Source organism: Diadema setosum, chromosome 22 (assembly GCF_964275005.1).
Source record: "Diadema setosum chromosome 22, eeDiaSeto1, whole genome shotgun sequence".
Lineage (NCBI taxonomy): Eukaryota > Metazoa > Echinodermata > Echinoidea > Diadematoida > Diadematidae > Diadema > Diadema setosum.
In genome coordinates this window covers 6301579-6321674 of record NC_092706.1, presented here as the reverse complement: position 1 = coordinate 6321674, position 20096 = coordinate 6301579, and the positions used below count along the sequence as shown (strand labels likewise).

Sequence of the window (20096 nt, the reverse complement as noted above, 5' to 3'; positions counted from 1 at the left end):
CCACGACAACTGGGGTGGGGATGGACACGGTGGGGTGTTTATTCCTTTGATGCATCTCCACAAACACAAAACCTGAGAAGTCTTTGGAGACCATGCAAGGGTACTGCAGACCGAGTGGCAAGAAACGTACAAAATGAAAGCCTCAATTCTGCTCATCTTCCATTTGTATTTCGCGCCCCGCATTATCATAAAAGAATAATAAAAATTATCACAACTTTCTGTCATTAAAAGCAAGGTTTTTTAGTTGCTTTCAAGAAATCTGTACCTGACACCACATGCTATCTGATACACATTACACGGAGACAGTTACACGGATGGAGAGTACACCTCTTCACATTACTTTACACCTAAGTACACCTCAGTGCTCACCTGTGCCAAATCTACGTTACACCAAATGTCTGGAATACTCTACGAGAGTTTATACCACAGACTTAGCCTTATATCTGGAATTAGTTGCCCTTTATCTGTTACAACCGTCTTTTGACACTGCTCAGCAGCTTCCTTTTGGTTTTCTATAAGATGCTTTTTTTTTTACTCTACACAGACAGAAACAGAGTACTCAACACAGATACATCACGAGAGCAATTGGCACGAGTACAAATTTCGATTTGAGTTTTCGAAAGTGAGTGCACTAAGTTTTTACACACATACACACTTTAATGAAAGGAATAAGAAACAGAAAGTGAAAGGGGGTTGAATATAAACAATGGTAGAAGAGGTTAAAGAGAAGAATGTGAGAGATATATGAATATATACATCACATGTACATACAGAGATAGGGAAGACGACACAGAAAGAGATAGAGAGAGAGAGAGCATGTGTGTGTTTGTGTATGTGTGCATTACACTATAACAAGTTTGCAGTCAGCAAAGCCAAGCACAGACCGTGACAGTCTGGTTTTTCTAGCATACTGGTATTCAAATTCTAGGCAAGCCATCTGGTTTCTAACAGAAATAGAAAGTCTGCCCACGGCTTGCCCAGAATATCAAGAACTGATATCGTTTGCCCAAGATTCAAAGCTTCGAGATGCACCTAGTAGGAACAGGTTACCTGAGCAGTTAGTTACTTAATCGAGAATGATAGCAGAGGGGTAGGTGGGGATGTCTATGATATAATCATTTTGATACATTAGTTCACCCTCCTACTCTCCCACAATATTACACTGTGGGTACTTTGATAAACATTGGTGTTATAAAGTGCGGGTTAGAGATGGGTGGAGACCCAGAAGTCGGGTACTTGGATGATGCAGACACTCCAGGGGGCAACCCATGCGGCCACGTCAAATCAGGATATGGATAGGTGCCACACACACACAGAGTCAAGAGACCTCGGTGTTTGTTTGAGTATTTGTTTGTTTTTTTGTTTGTTTATACTCCACCTCCACTGCGATACGTCGGGATGTGCTTGCGCTCCCACTTGCTCAGCGCCAGCTCGAGGCGGATGTTGGCCATGGCTCCGGTTTTTATTGCACTCATGAGCTGCAGGGAAAAGAGAAATATGAACGTTTCAAACAAACCTATTTCACTTACAACATTTTAATGAAAAAAAAAATTCTTTTACTAATATGCTGACCAGCATACTCAACCTTTAAATAATCTAGGCACAAATATAACCATGTCCTGTGGTATTTGTATGTCTCTTCACATCTTTGGCAATGGATTGATTTCTTGAGAAGTTGTTAAAGTCTGTTTGATGGTCACCTCATGTATATTGATTGTGCTAAAACAGCTTGAGGAACACTAGCAAAACATTTATGAGAAGAAATGCTCATCAAATGTGTTTCATAAAAAAAAAAATGAACGCAATAGCTCACTTGAGCCAATAGTTCACAGCGGTATATTTTAAATTCAGAAAGAGTGATGACTTGCATAAAAAGTATCATGCTTCACGAGCAGGTCTAGATTCAGGCAACCCAACAATCATCATCATAACTACATTGGACATTATCATTACAGTGAGTGCCACTGAGATTTCAATCCCTTTTTTGAATCCCCTTTTACATATGCCATGCTCACTAAAGAGTGTCCACATGCTTTGATGGACACTCTACTTCAAAGCCTTCTGTTTTTCTAAAGTGTCATTCCCATCAGGTTGGAATTTCTGTCGCCTATTCTTGGTGTTGGGAACATTTAATGTTTATGAGTCATGTATCAATTTAGAAGTATTGAATCTCATCTCTCAAAATTTGACCGCACCTTAATTACTGTAAAACATGATATATTCGGGCCATGAATTTTTGGCGAATCGGAGCCGACGGCCTTTTTCGTGGCATGAAATTTCGAGAAGTGCCACTGGCGTTCAACGCATATAGTGTAGACAAGAACTTTTTTGGGCATTTTAAATTTCGCGAATCTTGGCGCTCGCGAAATTCGCAAAATTAAAATGCATGCAAACATTCCTCGTTTTACAGTATTTTGTCCGTTAGGTTTTTCTAGGGCAATGTCATACATGCTACCCAAAATGGGGAAAGGCTTTGGTTGTATCAGAATATCACATCCTACAAACTTTTAAGAGAAAAAAACTTACTTGGAGAAATTCAGTGAGCTCCACTCTGCCATTTTTGTTGCAGTCGACCTCGTTCATCATGCTGCGTAGTTGATCCTCTGTCAAATCATCGCCAACACTCTGCAGCACAACACAAGTAACATAGCACTTTATAATGCTTCATACTTGATCTTCATCTACGGTAAAACACGATATATGCAAGGCATGAAAATTTTGCGAATTGGAGCTGACGGGCTTTCTTGCAGCATAGAATTTTCGCGAATTGCCAAGGGCATTCAATGCATATTGTGTAGGCAAGAACTTTCGCGTGCATTTTAATTTCGCCAATATTGGCACTCGCGAAATTCACGAAATTAAAATGCACGCGAACATTCCTCATTTTACAGTATTCATAATAGCATGTCACCGCAATCTCATCACCACTAACTTTATGACAGGTAGAAGACTAGACAAGTAGATGGACTGACAGCATTGCATCTTAACCCACTGAGGATGGGCTGATTTTGCTACAACACGTCTTTCCCACAGACACCTGCCGGAGAATATTCAAGGCTAGTCTTCAACGGGTTAAGCAATATTTCCAGAATAGAAAAAAAACAACAACAACTCATGACAAAATAATCATTTGAATATTTAACAAGAAGTCACACAACATATTCACTATCACCATCAATGAATACGACAAGTGGCCAGGATTGACAGCATTGTATCGGAAGCTGCTGCAAATATTTAGAAAATCAAAATTGAGGGAGAAGACAGGTAACTATGTCAAGAAGACCAACCCACCTCCAAGAACTGTCGCAGGTCGTTGGGGGTGATGTAGCCCTTCTTCTGCTTGTCCAGCGTCTGGAAGCGTTGGGTGTACTTCTCCCGCTCGTGGTCCGTGAAGTTGATGGGCACGGTCATGAGCGAGGTGCGGCAGTTGTACCCCATCTCCTGGTTGAGGAAGCGTCGGCCATCCGCGAGTTCCATCTTGTGGGAGAGAAAAAGACATGTATTGGGGTAAGGACAGGTTCGATGGGATGATCCCTTAATCAAATCAAGTAATGATGATAATGATGATGATGATGATGATAATTTTTAAGATGACTGCAATGGTTGATGTTAGAGATAATGACACTGATGATGAAAGCATTGGATGATGATGATGATGATGAAGACAAAAATTAAAATTGATGCCGACTACAATAACAGGAAAATGATAATGATGATGATGATGATGATGATGAAGACAATGATTGATGTGATGAGGATTAAAATTGATGGTATTATAATAAAAGGAAAATGATGATGATGATGATGATGATGATGATGATGATGATGATGATGATAATGATGGCAATGATAATGATATTGATAATGACACAGATGACCATAATAACAATGATAACGATTACAATGATACCAGAAACAATAATGACTTCAATGATACCAATATTGATAAGGTGATAACCATGATAATGCTGATGATGATGATGAAAATGGTGTCTGCAATAAAGACTCACCCAAACAAGCATGAAACATCCCAGAACAAAGTCAGCAACGGTGGAACAATGCACTATTCAGCATGTACAGTACTTGAACCTAGCAGTTTTGAAGTAACTTCTCAATAACTTTATGCCAACTTCAATTTTAAATTACACAGGAATATGAAGGATGCTACAAACACAAGCACTAGAACACAAAATCACAAAAGGAAATTTGAGATTCATCCTAATCTTTAAACTGAAATGGCACATCTCTTTAATATATCTCTTTCAATTTACTACTCAGATACTTAACAGGTTCAAACATGAATCTCACTTTCTATGCACCTGCATAGTGCTTAAAATGCAATAAATTCTACCCAATGATGACTACATGTGTTTCCAGAGACTAACACCTCTCAAAAAGTTGAAAAAAAAACACACACACACAAAAAAAAAACCAGGGCATATATGGTTATATCACAAGTCTTTGTCAAAGACCACTTGTATAAAGTGTATCAACCTAAGGCAAGTATCTGGGGATTATGCGGCACAGACCTCTGGTTAACATGCAGCAAACCTTGTCCTCACACAATAAATATTTACCCCCTGCTCACCCATCCCCCCCCCCCCGAACAACCAACGCCCCATCTGATGTATACTACAAAAGCTGCTGTTCTTGCAATGGTTTAATTTTTGTGAATTCTCGCGAAAAAGTTTATGACCCCCTCATTCGCAAAAATATCTGTATGTGAAAATAATAGTTTTTTTTGCAGTATCTCATTCTGCCCCATCCTACCTCCTGTTTCATCTTGCTCCAGTTGAGCTCCTTGGCCATGATCTCCACGATTCTCGGCAGCGCCTCTTCTGCTGCCTGGACGTTGAGGAAGGCCAGGCGTGTCCGGCGGGCCAGCACATCCACCGCTTTGCACGCGTATTCTTTGACGGCATAGATGACCTATTTGTTTGTTTGTTTGTTTGTTTGTTTGTTTTAGAAAGAAATAGAAAAAGGAAGATACTTTGATAAAATCAGCAAGACATATCATATGCAGTTGGAACAGCCAATGACAGTGGAAACATCAGAATTCCTTGCCCACTGCTCATTAACAAGTTTAACTTTTCATTATCATCTACATCATTTCTCAAACTTTCTCCCTTTCTCTCACACACTTTTCACTATCTCTTTCTCTCTTTCTCTATCCATCTACAGTTGAACCTCTCTTATCCGGCCTCCCTTTATCCGGATCTCTCTATTATACGGATGCAATCTCACCGTGATTTTTTTTTTTTTTTTAATAATTACGGGAGGAAAGGGGGATTCCCAACTCCTTGAGAACTCCTACACAAACACACATGAATTACATATTACTTCCAACATTAACATACACCTCTATTTTGGGGTCTGTTACTGAGTGTAACAATGAAAAGGTTGCAGTATACACATTACTACAGGTGGTACTACAATGGGCTACATCAGTACATGTGTATGTATATGTACATGTATAAAGCATTGAGTCTCCCGTATCCGGCCAAATCCCTTATCCGGACGAGCCCCGGTCCCGACTTGTCCGGATACGAGAGGTTCAACTGTATCTCTCTCTTTTGTCCATCTCTGTCTCATATACTGCATATGAAAACATTCCTGATTCCATCTGATAATTCCACGATATGCTTGGTATGAACAACTGCACTTAACAGTCACCTCATCACCAACATAAACTTAAACATCCATTTCTTATGACTTTTTTTTCCATAAACCAACATTATAGATCACTCTTCTGCTACAGGAACAAAGCAAAAATGAAGAATAAAAAATAAACTTTTAGCATCACAAACATTTAGCACAAACTGGGGCTCAAATGATTTGTTCGAAGAGGCTTCTTAGCATAACCAATGAATTCTTTTCCTCTCTTCACAAATTTACTATGCTTCTCTTCTATGCAGTTTTCTCCTCTACTGCTCCAAGGCTGTGGAATAAGCTCCCTCCTCTTCTGAATCATCACCAACTCTGGATCACTTCAAACAAAACTTGGAGACTTACTTATTTTGATATCCCCTATAATACGTGCACTGGACTTGTACTGTCACTGCCTGGTGATTTGTGTATATTTTATCTTCTATGGCGACCAGGGATGACATCTCATAGCGCTTTGTATCCAGTGGAAAAGGGGCTCTAAAAATGTCTAAGCATGCACAGGGGTATTTTGCAGGCTCCCACCGGACCTCTCTCTTCCCATCAACACAGTAAGTTTGTTAACATAGTAGAATATGGGTTATGCACATGCTTGTTTTTCTTCTTCCACTTTTAAGTGTACATTTATATATTTTGTATTCCATGGACTTCTTGTAATTCTTGTATTTTAAAGTCTGTATGTGAAATCAGAAATCAAACTATAATGGAATTGAATTGAATTGAATTGAATTGAATTGAATTGAATTGAATTGAATTGAACTGAACTGAACTGAACTGAACTGAATTGAACTGAACTGAACTGAACTGAACTGATTTGAATTGAATTGAATTGAACTGAACTGAACTGAACTGAACTGAACTGAACTGAACTGAACTGAACTGAACTGAACTGAACTGAACTGAACTGAACTGAATTGAACTGAATTGAATCAAACTGAACCCCGTACCTCGGCTTCAATGTAGGGGAAGTCTTCTACCAGTCGCTTGCCCACCACTGGCCACCGCTTCCCGGTCAAGCTGGCCATCCGTGCCACCTCAACCGCCTTGTCTCCATACGTGTTGGCCAGGTGCTGAGCAACCTGAACATACAGTGTAAGATTTTAAATACATGAGTAATTGTACATTAGAAGCAACAATTCACTATCACATGAAAAAATACATATTGATACATTTGTCAAGTCTGGGCATACATGTCACTTTGATGAAGACATATATGTCTTTCACGAAAGAAAAAGAAAAAGAAACAACAAACAAACACAAAACATAAAATCAAAAATAAATGATCACCAAGTATGTGTCCCTTGTCTGGGATTTGAGCAGCTTGCTTTTTATGGAAATCTGTAGAACAACCATTTATTCATTAAAATCATCATCATTATCTTCTTAGAACACTTCTGTGATATATCCAGCATCATCTATTTATATGAAAAGTGTACTTTTAACCGCCTTGAGTGCACTGAAAGTGTTTCACATGCAAACACATTATATGCCAAATTTTGAGGCATTTTCCTACCATAATGTGAACAGCTAGCATCAAAATTCATCACTGACAGTAGTCATTCATGCAGTACTGGTGCATGTATTATTTTAATTCCACAGTGGCCATGTTTCTGTTTCTAAAAGGCACACATTCTGTTCCATTTTACTGTCATTTTACTGTTTCTTTCTGTCAGGAGCATTTGTTGTCAGGGATACAGTAAATGCTAGAAATGCACATAATGAACTTCATTCTTCTTTCAACCCGTTGGGATGGACTGATTTGCTAAAGCATGCATTTCCCATAGACACCAGCCCGAGTATACTCACAGCTCCGCCCCCCCCCCCTCAACGTTTTGCGCTATAATTCTGTAACGTGAGAGAGCCTCGTCATGAGGCTTCTTGACTTTCTTTGTTCAAGTCTTGCGCAACTTTTTAGACTAAATTTGCAACATCCGCGCATACTTTTACGCAGCCATGCCCAACTATGTAACCACATGTCACCCCAAGACGGGGCACAATTTTGTGATATTGTGTACATTTTGTATGGAAAAAAGTGCTCTGTCTTGAAACTAATATGTGAAACTATAAGGCACACCCCACCACTTTCAACATTTTTAGGACAAAAACAGTGCACCTTATACACAAGTGTTTACAGTAGCAGAATACAGGTAAATATTTGGGAAAAATCCAAGCACATGTGTGTGTGTGTGTGTGTGTGTGTGTGTGTGTGTGTGTGTGTGTCTGTGTCTGTGTCTGTGTATGTAGGTATGTTCACATGTTCACCTGCTAGATTTCAAGGCCAAGTCAAGAACTGATACCACATACTCAATGGCTGGCTTCAGTCACAAGCAGACAAAGCCGTGAATACTGAAGCCACTGGACAGGGAGGTCAGCATCTCTCAAGGTTTGCTTGTTGTTTTTTTTAACCTTTCTCTCATTTTTTTTCTCTCTCTTACTCACTCTACTACCACCCCCCCCCCCCCCCCCCCCCCCACTATGCTGTCCAACCTTACTGGCTTTTATGACATAAGTCTGGCTTGATTTCCTTTGAAAAAAAAAAATAGCATGACATTCCACCAAACCACTAGGGAATGTGTGGCATCAACACACTAGGCCAGGTACTTGTAGCAGCTCACAAAACAGCCACTTTAGAAAGATGCGGTCTAGTAATTTTCAAAGGCGGCACACCCTGGCTGGCTTAAAAGCATGATAATATACCAGTGTGGCATCAGTGTTGTGGTTGTTGTTGTTGTTTTGTCCTCCTCTCTCTTGAAGGGCAGAGAGAAAGAAAAAAAAAGTAGGGAATGCTGGATAAACTGATTCAATGCCCATTTTGATGTGTTGTGTACTGCTGGCATGGCATTATGGACGCCGTAAGAAAATACAGACCGGGTCGTGCATACTTGTTTGTCTGGAATTTTTTCCTTGAGATTTGAACTACAAGGGCCTTTTGCACAAAACTTTTTACTCAAGAAAAACTCTTGGTAAGAATTGAAGACTCAAGTTAGTATGAATTTACCATTGATTTTATAACACAGGAAAAAAACTCAGTTTATAATAACCTGAATTTTCTCAGATAAAAAGTTTTATGCAACAGGCTCCAGATTGTCTAAATGATATACAAACACACCACTCTTTTGAACAGACTTTTTACCCTAGTGCTTAGGCTTTGAATAGTGCTTAGGTTTTGATTAGTGCTTAGGTTTACTGATGTGGAATATGGCATCTTTTGTTGCTATTCCTTTAATTCAAGTGGTAGAATCTGTGATTCCCCAATTGAATATAATCACTTGTTCTGTAATCAAAGGGAATGAAACCCAAATATGCATGTGGATTGAGTGAATGCAGCAATATTAGTAGAATACATAAGTGAAGTTTGAGGAAAATCGGTCAATCTGTTAAATATCTATGACACTTAAAATTTCTGTGCAGTCACTGCTGGATGAGAAGAATGTTCCAGTTTGCGATGTCACGCATGTAGATTAATATAAAGAAAACATCAAGAGAATTCCACTAAATCTATTTTTATTTTTAATGAACAGTACATGTTCCTTCAAATTAAACTGACATTTGTTATGAAAGGATAATATCAGTCCCCTGCTTTCTGAAAGAGGTATGTCAAGTGCTCTTTCATCATGCTATAAAAGTGTAAATATGTGGAACTTTCTTTATAAAAATGTGTATCTTCTTTAACCCGTTGAAGACTAGTCCCGAGTATACTCGTGCAAGTGTCTATGGTAAATGCATGTTGTAGCAAAATTAGCCCATCTTCAACTGGTTAGAATGCTGTTTTCATCAAACTCCATTGATGTGTTCTACCAATATTGCTGCATCCCTCAATTCACATACATATTTCGGTTTCATTCTCTTTTAAAATAGCGGAAAAAAAAAACCAATGACCTCTTACCTCATTCTCTAGACCAAAGTCCTGGATGAGGCGGATGAACATGGTAGGGGTCCAGCCATGGGCCCCCTCAAGGAGCAGTCCCTCGGTCAGTGACCCGTTCCTTGGCTCCAGACCGCATGCCTCGATGGCAGCGTCCACTGCATCAATAGCCATACTCCTGTATGTCGTCCACTTTCCACCTGTCATGATAAAATGAGCACACGGATGGAACTGAATACATCGCACAGAAAATGCACAGCCATAGACCACTGCCTTACAAATGTATATGCAGAGGCATAAAGGTCAAGTGGTTTGCCTACTCTGCATTCAGTAAAAGGTCCAGGATTCAAGTCCCACTACGGCACTTAGAGACTCCGTAGCATGGGGATACCATGGAGTGGCAAGGCTGGCCCGGCTCGGATATATTTCCAGGATCCCCGTAACGAATTGTGTACAGCCTTTATCACCGATCTCCATGCAAGTACCTACACAGCTAAAGAATCTAGACGTTATTCGCAAAAATTCTTCCCCCCCCCCCTTCCCCCGACTCATAAATGGTTACTCCAGAGAAAGCAAAAATGTAATAGTGGCTGGATTCAATAACAGAATACCAGATAGTGTTTCAGAAAGTGACATTATGCCCCTGGTTGTTAGGAAGGCAGAACCTGCCACAAGTTTCAGAGTACTAAGAGGTAACAACTCTTAAAAGAGTAGCAACTGGAGTATTTGATGATGGGATTGAGGTGGCATAAAATGACGCATCCATAGGTTAAAAGGTACATCAGAGCAAACACTGCAACACAAGATACACACCTATACAACTATAATCCCCCTTTTTCAGTTTGTTTTTCTCATTTGCATTCTATTTGCAACGACAATTGACAGCTTCAAAGAACAACAAACAGTGACAAGCACTTTCCAAGAATCACTTGCAAGTTTGGGAGGATGAAATACAAACATCTTATGGTGCCAAAAGTGTGCAATATTCTGAATTCGTGAGTCAGCATACCTGCAATTGTGACCATCTTGTTCGGTGACACGTCAATGACATGGTTCCTGGATATCGACTCGGTGTTGGTCGAGTTTGGGTTGGTAACCAGCGGCCGGATGCCACTCCATGCTGCCATGACATCGCCTCGTCTCACTGTGTGGAAGAAAAAAAAAACCACACACCTGTAAATTCGTCGTGTACAGTCCAACCGGGGTTATTTGGCCAGCACCTATCAGGATCTCGCTATCATCCAGACATGGACTGGCACGCGATTATCTCTGTGTTTTTCAGTGCGAAATACTGTTTCTCGAAGGAACTAATACTAAGAGAAAAGGTGTATTTCAACTCATATTCCATTTTATTTCCACATTATTTTAATAATGAAACCTGCACATATGATAATCAATTGATATTATTGTGTCTACTACCATGTCTTAAAACTATGACTTCTACTTTTCCTACTACTACTATTACTACTACTACCACTACTACTACTACTACTACTACTACTACTACTACTACTACTACTACTACTACTACAACTGCTACTCCTACATCTTCTACAACTGCTACTACAACTGCTACTGTTACTAGTACTAGTACTACAATTACTACTACTACAACTACTACTACTACTACTACCACCACCACCACCACAACTACTGTTTCTAACATTGCTATTGTTACAACTATTTCTACTGCTTTTACCATTACAACAACTACCACTGCAACAACCACTATGACTACACTATAACTACTCAAATGGCTACACCATTAATAATCATCAAAGCACACAAGTCACGCAAGGCAATCATTCGTGCTTACCTGTGACATCTCTACTGAGGTAGTCCTTTATCTCGCGCAGGATGAACTGGATGTCTGCCTCCGAAGGCGAGGGGCTGTGGGAAATCTGGCAGGGCCTGTCCGTCGTACCGGCCAGCGTGAAGTTCTCCCACGGCAGGAAGAAGATGACCCGTCCGTCGCTGGTGGACGGGTCAAGAAGACCCATTGCCTCCGGGCTATCGAGAAAGGGGGATATTAGTAATAGACAATTCAAGGTAAGACATAATTCTCAGAAGGGCTCAAAATAATTCAGTATTTGGAATTTGCTTGGAAATATATATCAAAAAAAGTCTTCCAAGATTTTTTTTTTTTTTTCTGGCTGACACAATTTGTCAGGATAATGAGTTTTGGGGGGTATTTGAGATAAAAAGCAGATACAACATCAACATTACATTCAAAATCTCACCATCATCATTTGACAATTTCTTTGTTTTTAGTCATATTTCTCAAAACCATGAGAAACTAACCACACACCTTGAAAGAAAAAAACATCCATCTTGGCTCACCTGTAATAGTCCGGAAGTACTATATGAACTCCTGAACTCGGCTGGCAGATTTTTGGGCAGCTTGGGTCAGCCATTTGTCGGATGCTGTCAGTGAAGGGCCCCGTGGCATTTATCACACTCTTGGCCAGAACACTGTACTCTTTGCCTAATAAAGATGTTAAAGGAGAATAAACTGTAGTAACTTGTATTGATAACAACAACAACAACAATAATGATAATAATGATAATAATAATAATAACAATAATAATAATTATAATGATAGTACAGAGGCCACTTGTAACACACATTTTTCTATCACATACTGATTATTGTAGTGCAGAGCTATCATAGATTGCAAGATCAATTATCACATTTTAAATGAAAAATACAAGTGCACAATCTATACAAAAGCATTCATACGTGCATACTATATACACATGCAAACATACATAATGTAAGATCAGAAATTTTTGCGTGCATGAAATTTTCATGGATTTGCAAGGAGCCAAGATTTGCTTGAGTAGAACGTGAGTGTAGGTATTAATCTACACAATGTATTGAATGCCAGTGGTAAAGCCCAAAAGTTTCATGCTGTGCAAGACTGTTGGCTCCAATTTGTGAAAGTTTTGTGACGCGAATGCTTCTTGTTATACAGTACATACGATTGTATGTAAATAAACACATACACACCATTACAGAGTCTAAACTTATACATACATACATACACACACACACACATACAGACATTTGTACACACATTATTATATACTTTCTCTATCACACACACATAAAATAAATGCCAACATACAAAAACAAGCAGACAAACAAACAAACAAGCAAGAGTGACTAACCTGTGACCCTGTCTCGTAACCTGGCCCCCCGCACCTCCTCCTCCCCCTTTTCGTTTTTGAATTTGATGAGATCGAGCACCTCGGTGTGGTTGGCAATGGTGGCGCCCATGCGCGCCGCTGTCAAGGCTATCGCGATGTTCATCCTGGCATCGTTGTGCTGGCCTGGGGATGAGAAGATAAGAGACGTAGACATTATACAAATAGTGAATGGTCGCGAGTGCGATGGTACAAGATTTCGCACGAGGTGAAAGATAAGGCGCTCTATTCAACAAGGCAAAACCGAGTTGAATAACGTGCCTCATCTTTCACTGAGTGCAAAATCTTGTTCCACTGCACGAGGAGAGACCATACACTATTTGTTTTATACAACATCTTGAACGTCAACAGATGTGGTCCACACAGATTCTTTAATTTAGCACAGAAATGACAACCATTTACCGTGAAAGACGAATGAGTCACAGTCACCATGTACGTACATACATGTGTACACAAAGCTGATCGGTTGAAGTTGTTTACAAAAATGAGTGACGAAAGTACACGCTTGTACTTGTTGAGTGCATGCAGCAAATGTTTGTTTATTGTGACATCAGAGCCGTGCGATGGAACAAAAACTTGGGGGTCATTCCTGAGTTTAACACGGGAGTCAATGGAAATGGGTAACGTCAGCCATGTGCTTTCCATTTTTGCTCAAAGAAAATCGCACGTTGTGGCTGACAGCCACAACGTGCGATGGAACTTTTAACTAAATGTCACGTGATGGGCAATCGACCAATCGGATAGCTGTATTCTAATTAGGTGTTGTATAGTCACACATGCATTTGGGGATGCTGCACGTTAAACCTACCTTGCCTTTCAAAAAAAAAAAAAAACCCACCAAACAACCCAAACACCGTTTCCATCAAAATCTTGCATGGAAACTGTGGGTGACATCAAAGCAAAATGTTGGCAATTTAAGCTTAAAATATCATTCTGTTCTGTAATGAGGAAAAATGAAAATCATTTCTTTTGGCTCTTTCTTTTACTTTACCCTCATTTCTATGGGAAACTTTGGCCATTTGTCAGTTTCCAGACAAGAAAAGAATCTGCTTAATTACTTATGGCACACCAGCTAGTGTCATGGCAAAACAACACCAGTGGTACATATGCAATATCCAATGGACAGTTCATTCACGCTTCAGTTGGGTTGGCCCATCAATATTCAGACAATACTCCTGCACACTTTCTCTCTCTCACACACACACACACAACAAATACACACACATACACTCTCTCTCTCACTCTCTCTCTCTCTCTCTCTCTCTCTCCATCTCTCTCACTGATTTTCAAAGGAGAGCTGCTTAAACACTCCTGGTCTCTAAGAAAAATGGGTTTACTAAGCCCAACAATGGCAAGTCATTATGGCAAAAAACGGTTCGGCGCTCATGGTATGGTCACACCTCAGTGATTACTACCAGTCCTGTAGAACACACTTTCCCTCACTGCAAAAGCAAATGAGAATAGTCATTAGACCCATCACAAATCCGCAGACATTTGACAAGCACTCTAAAACCTTATACTTATCGTAATTACTCATGCAAACTGGGTTAAATTTTGACAAATGATACTCTGATACCAAACACTCCAATCGAAATGCCCTTTGAACTTCCTTACAAATATGAAGGTTGTTGTATGAGTCCTCTTTCCTCGAAAAATCATTATCATCTACTGGTATATACAGCATTTCAGTGGCGCTTGAAGAATACATATTTTTGTCCACTTTACTGTCATTGTGTGCAACATCACGGCAAACTTAAAGAAACACATATGATAGAGTATTAATAACCCATGATTTCTTTACGGCCATGCAATGATGCACTGCATTTTGTCTAACATGCTGCGCAAACACTTGGAGAGTGTGCATATGCTTGCGAAGTGCACAAACTCTTGCTTCAAGTGCAAGTTATTTTTTTTTTCTGAAGTGCAGAGTCTACATCAAATTCTAATTTATAACTACACGGTAGGACTTACTTTTTAGACTTTGCCTTCTCTATATAATGATTACACGTCAATAATACATGTAATAATAATATTGGACGGCTTCATTGAATGGACTACCTGGGAATGCTACACTCGTATTAGCCAATATATTATACTCATCTTCGGTTCATGCAATATTTGCCGTAACTCAATGCAACATTTATATTATATTGGATGGCTATGAATGGGATACCAGGGAATATTGCACGAGTTAGGGCCAATATTGCACGAATCGAAGATGAGTGCAATATTGGCCCCAACGAGTGCAATATTCCCTGGTATTCCATGAATCAAGGCCATCCAATATAATTATTATCATCTATACAATCAAGTAGAGCAAGCATCTGTAAACTGCACAAAATATTACCCGGCTTCTACTCGTCTTTGAAGTTGACTCGGCAGTCACATCCCAGCGCTGAAAAGGGGAAGCCCCTAAAACTGCGTACATGAAACAAACAACTAGCAAGATGCTTGCGCGCTTGTGAATTGTAACAAAAACGACGCGCACTAGTAGCAAGCGTTTGCGCATTCAGCAAGCGCTCGCGCAATAGACGAGACAGAATTGAATATGGTATGATCTTGAACGGCAAGTAACAACGGTAGCCTATGGGGAATTAATACGTTAGCCTATGCGTTTCGTTCAATATGCTCTGATATTGAACGGTAAAAATTGAGCGGACTACAATACGCGTTTTTAATGCGCCGCTAAAACGTCCTATATAGATGATAATTCCTGATATCACATTCACTGCCATCCAATATAACAATTATTGACCATCACTGTCACTGACTCACCATCATAGTAGACTATGGCCCCGACCAGCTTGTCTCTCTTCAGCATCGGAAAGCGCTCCAGCGCACGCTCCTTGGAAAGGTAGTAGCTGGCGCGTAGGTTCTGCCGGCCTGCGACGAGGTCGTACATCTTGATTCCTGCCCAGTAGTACGGGAGCTGCCACAGTCTGAAAGTAAAAAACAAAACACAAAACAGAAAGGAATGAGCAAGATTCAATATATCTATTGCTTTAAAACCAAAAGTTTCAGACGCTGATCATATACTCACTCTGTTTAAGAAAGGATCTCATTGATAATGCTAAGTGATAGACCAATATAGGTTATATTCATCTGTCATGTTCATACGTGTAGATAAAGTTCTTTTCACTGCAAAAGAAGCATTGCAAAAATGGCTCGTTAAAATTCAGTAATGCTCTCACAAAGTCACTTCTATTTAAAGCAATCAAATTCCATGTAAAGTCATATAGAGTGTACCAAGCCATGGACTTGTGCTGATAATTTAAAAATGACAGTACAGGGGAACCCCGCTAGAGTAACAAGCTTGCTTTACAATAAGAAACTGCTTAATACTTTACAAGGTGACGTCTGTGGTCCAGATTTCCCAGAACTGTATTTAGGTGGTTTCTGCTTTATAGCTACATTCAAAATGCGGTAGAGATCAAATCTGTGTTCCAATGACCACCTTGGTGTTTTCCTGTATAATATTTGAGGGCACTTTGGATTTTGCATTATATAGAGTGAGCTACTGTGGTTCTGTGGAATACGACATGACCATCAATGACAAGGTCCCAGGTTGAAGTCCCCCTGACAGCAGTAATTGTGCCCTGAGGCAGGGGCTTTTCATAGCCTCATTGCCTAGACCTCCCAAGGGGACTGAAAGCCACAAATGAAAGCCACAAAGGAAGTCCAATGGTTCTTAACTTTAATATGAATGTTCATTCTTGACAGTCATGTAAAACAATTCAATTTAAATCACACGATTACTCATGCCTACATTGCTAAAAATATGAATGAGAACGCGACAATCACATTCATCCCATTATAGGCCTATTACATGTAGGAAAGACCTTTCCACTTGGGTTTTGAAGGAAATGATTTAAACAATGCTGAAATGACAAAAAAATCACACATTTGATCCTGACTCAAGAGCTCTAATCATTGGTTGAAACAAATTGCTTGAAGTATCAGACCTACAACTACACAGACCCACATAATGCTTCACCACAACCTACACCATACCAGTTTTACAGACAAATTTTCCTATATTAACACTTAATTGCTACATATCTTGATACATTATACATGTATATTACTGTGCTGATAATTACCTCAGAGAGTACAAAAAGAAAATGATTCCTTTACTACACAATCAAAATGATCTCAACATCCTCAAAGCCATTTAAGAAACAATTTGAGCTGCATGTTCTGTAGGGTTCCATGACATTTGTTCCTGCGACAACTGCTCCCACTATCTGCACGCTAGGCCAAGCATAAACTATATCCACAAACATAACCCGAACCCTAATCCTAATCCTCATATCAGCCTAAAACCCTATCATAACCCTAACCCTAACCCTACAATTGTTAAGTCCTTGTAGAAAATAAGACCGCAGCAATTGTCGCAGGAGCAAATGTCGTGTCACAATTCTGTAGAGAGCACATGAATCCCTTATCTTTTGGCTGTGCCCACTAACGCCTCTTCATATCTTCACTAACTGTTCACATAAAATTTGAAGTCATATTTCATATCTTGGTACCAGCTGCCATGTAGTCTTGTATTTTACTTCGGGGGAGTTCTTTTTTTATTTTTTATGGGCACCCCATAATGATCGTCGTGTTTACCTTTGGATAGTAAATTTGAATGAATGATGCTGTAATGTTGAAACAAACTAAAATGAAATGTCACATAACTGAGGTAAATGTGAATATAGATCACTGCCATGTCATTACTCCAGGTATAGGTTTGCTATTACATGGTGCAACATTGGTGCATGAGTTTAAAGGCATGGCATAGTTTTGGTTGAGACCTGGCTTCACGTTTCTATTTTTTGTGCGATAATTTGAAACCTCTTATGAAATGTGAGAGAGCATGTCATTCCAAGAGGAATTCAATCTTTATTTGATGAAAATTGGTTTTGAAATGGCTGAAATATCCAAAACAGAACACTAGTAATTAAAGGTGGGACCTGCAGCCACCGTTAGGAGCAATTTGTGTTACTTTGTTTTTGGATCTATACATCTTAGCCATTTCAAAACTGACTTTCATCAAATAACCTTTGAATTCCTCTTTAAATAGAATAGTATGCTCTGTAATATTTCATAAGTGGTTTTTTAGTACAACATGTATCTCACAAAAAGTTAAAAGCTCGATCCTCATCTCCACCAAAACTATACCATCCTTTTAAAGCTTCCTGCGTCAGGGACTTTGGACAGCCTGTACAATGAAATGGGGGTTCCTGGGCCAACCAGCTCTTAAAACACAAAACAGATTTAAAGATCATTTCCTGCAACTGTCCAGACTGCCTGTTGCACGCTTAAAGATTCCATGAAGAAAAAGGAGATTGCAAGAAGGGAAAGCCAAGCCAACTCACAAAATTGGCAAGCACATGTAGTATTCATCGTTCAGCTGATACATATGCCATCTGCCCAAAATACAGGAAGCGCTCTAAAAAGACACAGGTAAAGAACAACTCTCTAGTCAGCTGAATTTTATTCTACACAAGCCTAGATGTCACAGGAGTGAGCAAGTGAAAGTCTTGAATGAGTATATTTTGCCTAAAAATGAATCTCGGGATGAAAAAACACATGAAAAGCCAGCTTCCTTAATTACCATTTCCCTAACTTTATTATAACCTCCACCAAGGAAGGAGGAGGTTAAGTGATCATCGGCGTTGGTTTGTCTGTTCGCAAAATAACTCAAAAAGTTGTGAACGGATTGAATGAAACTTGCTGGAAAAGTTGATAATGACACAAAAAGGACTATGGATTTTTGAAGGATTTTTAAAAAATCTTTTGGCATTTAAAGGCATAATTTACTATTTGCAGACGAAAGCATTAGTGCTTTGAAATAGTTCTAAAATGTGAGTTAGGGATAGAAACAACCACTGTCAAAATTTGAATCCGTATAATTGATGTGAAGTGTTGTTAAATACACAAAATGTGAACAATAGTTATAATAAAAATGTTTCCAGACTAAACCGTATACAGTTACGGTTTACTGAGAAAAACCCTGATATCTCCTTATATTTTAGGTTTTATTGCAAATATTTCATATGGTAGGATGTTTTATGATACAACAGACCTACACATATGCATCAAATGTGATATCTTGAACATTTTTGAAATCACTGCTCCCAAAGGTAAACTGGACCTTTAAGGTCAATGAACTTGGGAGTTTAAGCTGCGCGCACTAGTGGTTTACATATGTGCTCTAAAGTGCGTGCTCTGCTCGGGCAAGGCACTGCGCCGCTGGAGGCTGATGACGCAACAAAAGCTTCTATATTGGGAAATTTCATGCATGTATGGGTGGAAATTAGTTGTTGGCGTGGCGGAGGTCTGCACTTTACGAGTGCTTTTCTATTTTTTTTATTGAACAATTTTTAATAACATATACTTGTAACATGTACAGGAAAGGACTGACATTTCAAACACAGTCAAAACAAAACAGGGTGTGATCTCTACAACAAGTATTGTAGCACTGTGCTGACCAGCGAATATGATGTTCGTAAGTCCGTATCAATACAGAACAGTTGTCACAAAACTGCTCTGCTTCTGTAGGAACAATGTTACTGTATGTACATTGTATACACATGCTTGCGAAACAATAGCAACAGAATATGTATATATATCCAATGTATCCATAGAAAATGTATCCATCAGGCACAGGTTAGTACATTCAACCTGGCTTGCTCAAGTCAAGAGCCATGGCTACTACACTACAAACTCACTCATATCAGTTTGAGAATTCAACTGTAATGTTTTAAGCACTATGTTAGCTGAGATCATTCATGCAATTCCTAACTGAGAGGTCTGAGGCAAATTGGGGAGGAAGGGTGGAAGGTGTAGGAAGGAGAGGTTAAGACTCATGTACTTGATGACACAAATGTTGTGCAGGTTTGTCTATGTTCATTTATTTATTTATTTATTTATTTATTTATTTATTTATTTATTTATTTATTTATTTATTTATTTATTTATTTATTTATTTATAATTTATTTATTTATTTATTCATTCATTTATTTATTTAAATTTTTGTCATTTGTTTCTCATCATAAATTTGTCTCATGTGGAGAAGGGTTTGGAATTACTACTACATGTAATACACTTCATTGTTTTCTTCACTTCTTTTTCCAGAACATTATCTTCATAAAAGGGAAAAAGAATGAAAAAACAACAACACAATGAAAACAAAAGAAAAAAAAAACACAAAAACACAAGAACTGACACTGCAGTATGCATACTGTCCTACAGTATATTGGCTTGGTCTGCCAGCCAGGAAGCTGTTTGATAGAAAACCAGGAAGAGAAGCAATTTATGAAGGGATGCTGTCAGAGTCACTTGGGATGCAAACTCATTTAGTCCTAAATT

General features: G+C 39.2%; 1 protein-coding gene across 1 annotated transcript in view; it reads right to left on the bottom strand.

Annotated features, from left to right (window-relative positions):
* Positions 1-1367: 1367 nt before the first annotated feature.
* Positions 1368-20096, bottom strand: part of LOC140245491 (glycerol-3-phosphate dehydrogenase, mitochondrial-like) — a 33519-nt gene continuing 14790 nt past the window's right edge. The window contains exons 6-16 of the mRNA XM_072325061.1: positions 15512-15675; positions 12701-12862; positions 11870-12014; positions 11346-11539; positions 10539-10673; positions 9551-9729; positions 6612-6743; positions 4771-4929; positions 3292-3477; positions 2527-2625; positions 1368-1478 (exon numbers count right to left, since the gene is read on the bottom strand). Coding sequence (XP_072181162.1) covers positions 1368-1478; positions 2527-2625; positions 3292-3477; positions 4771-4929; positions 6612-6743; positions 9551-9729; positions 10539-10673; positions 11346-11539; positions 11870-12014; positions 12701-12862; positions 15512-15675 — 1666 coding nt within the window. The remainder of the gene's footprint in view (positions 1479-2526; positions 2626-3291; positions 3478-4770; positions 4930-6611; positions 6744-9550; positions 9730-10538; positions 10674-11345; positions 11540-11869; positions 12015-12700; positions 12863-15511; positions 15676-20096) is intronic.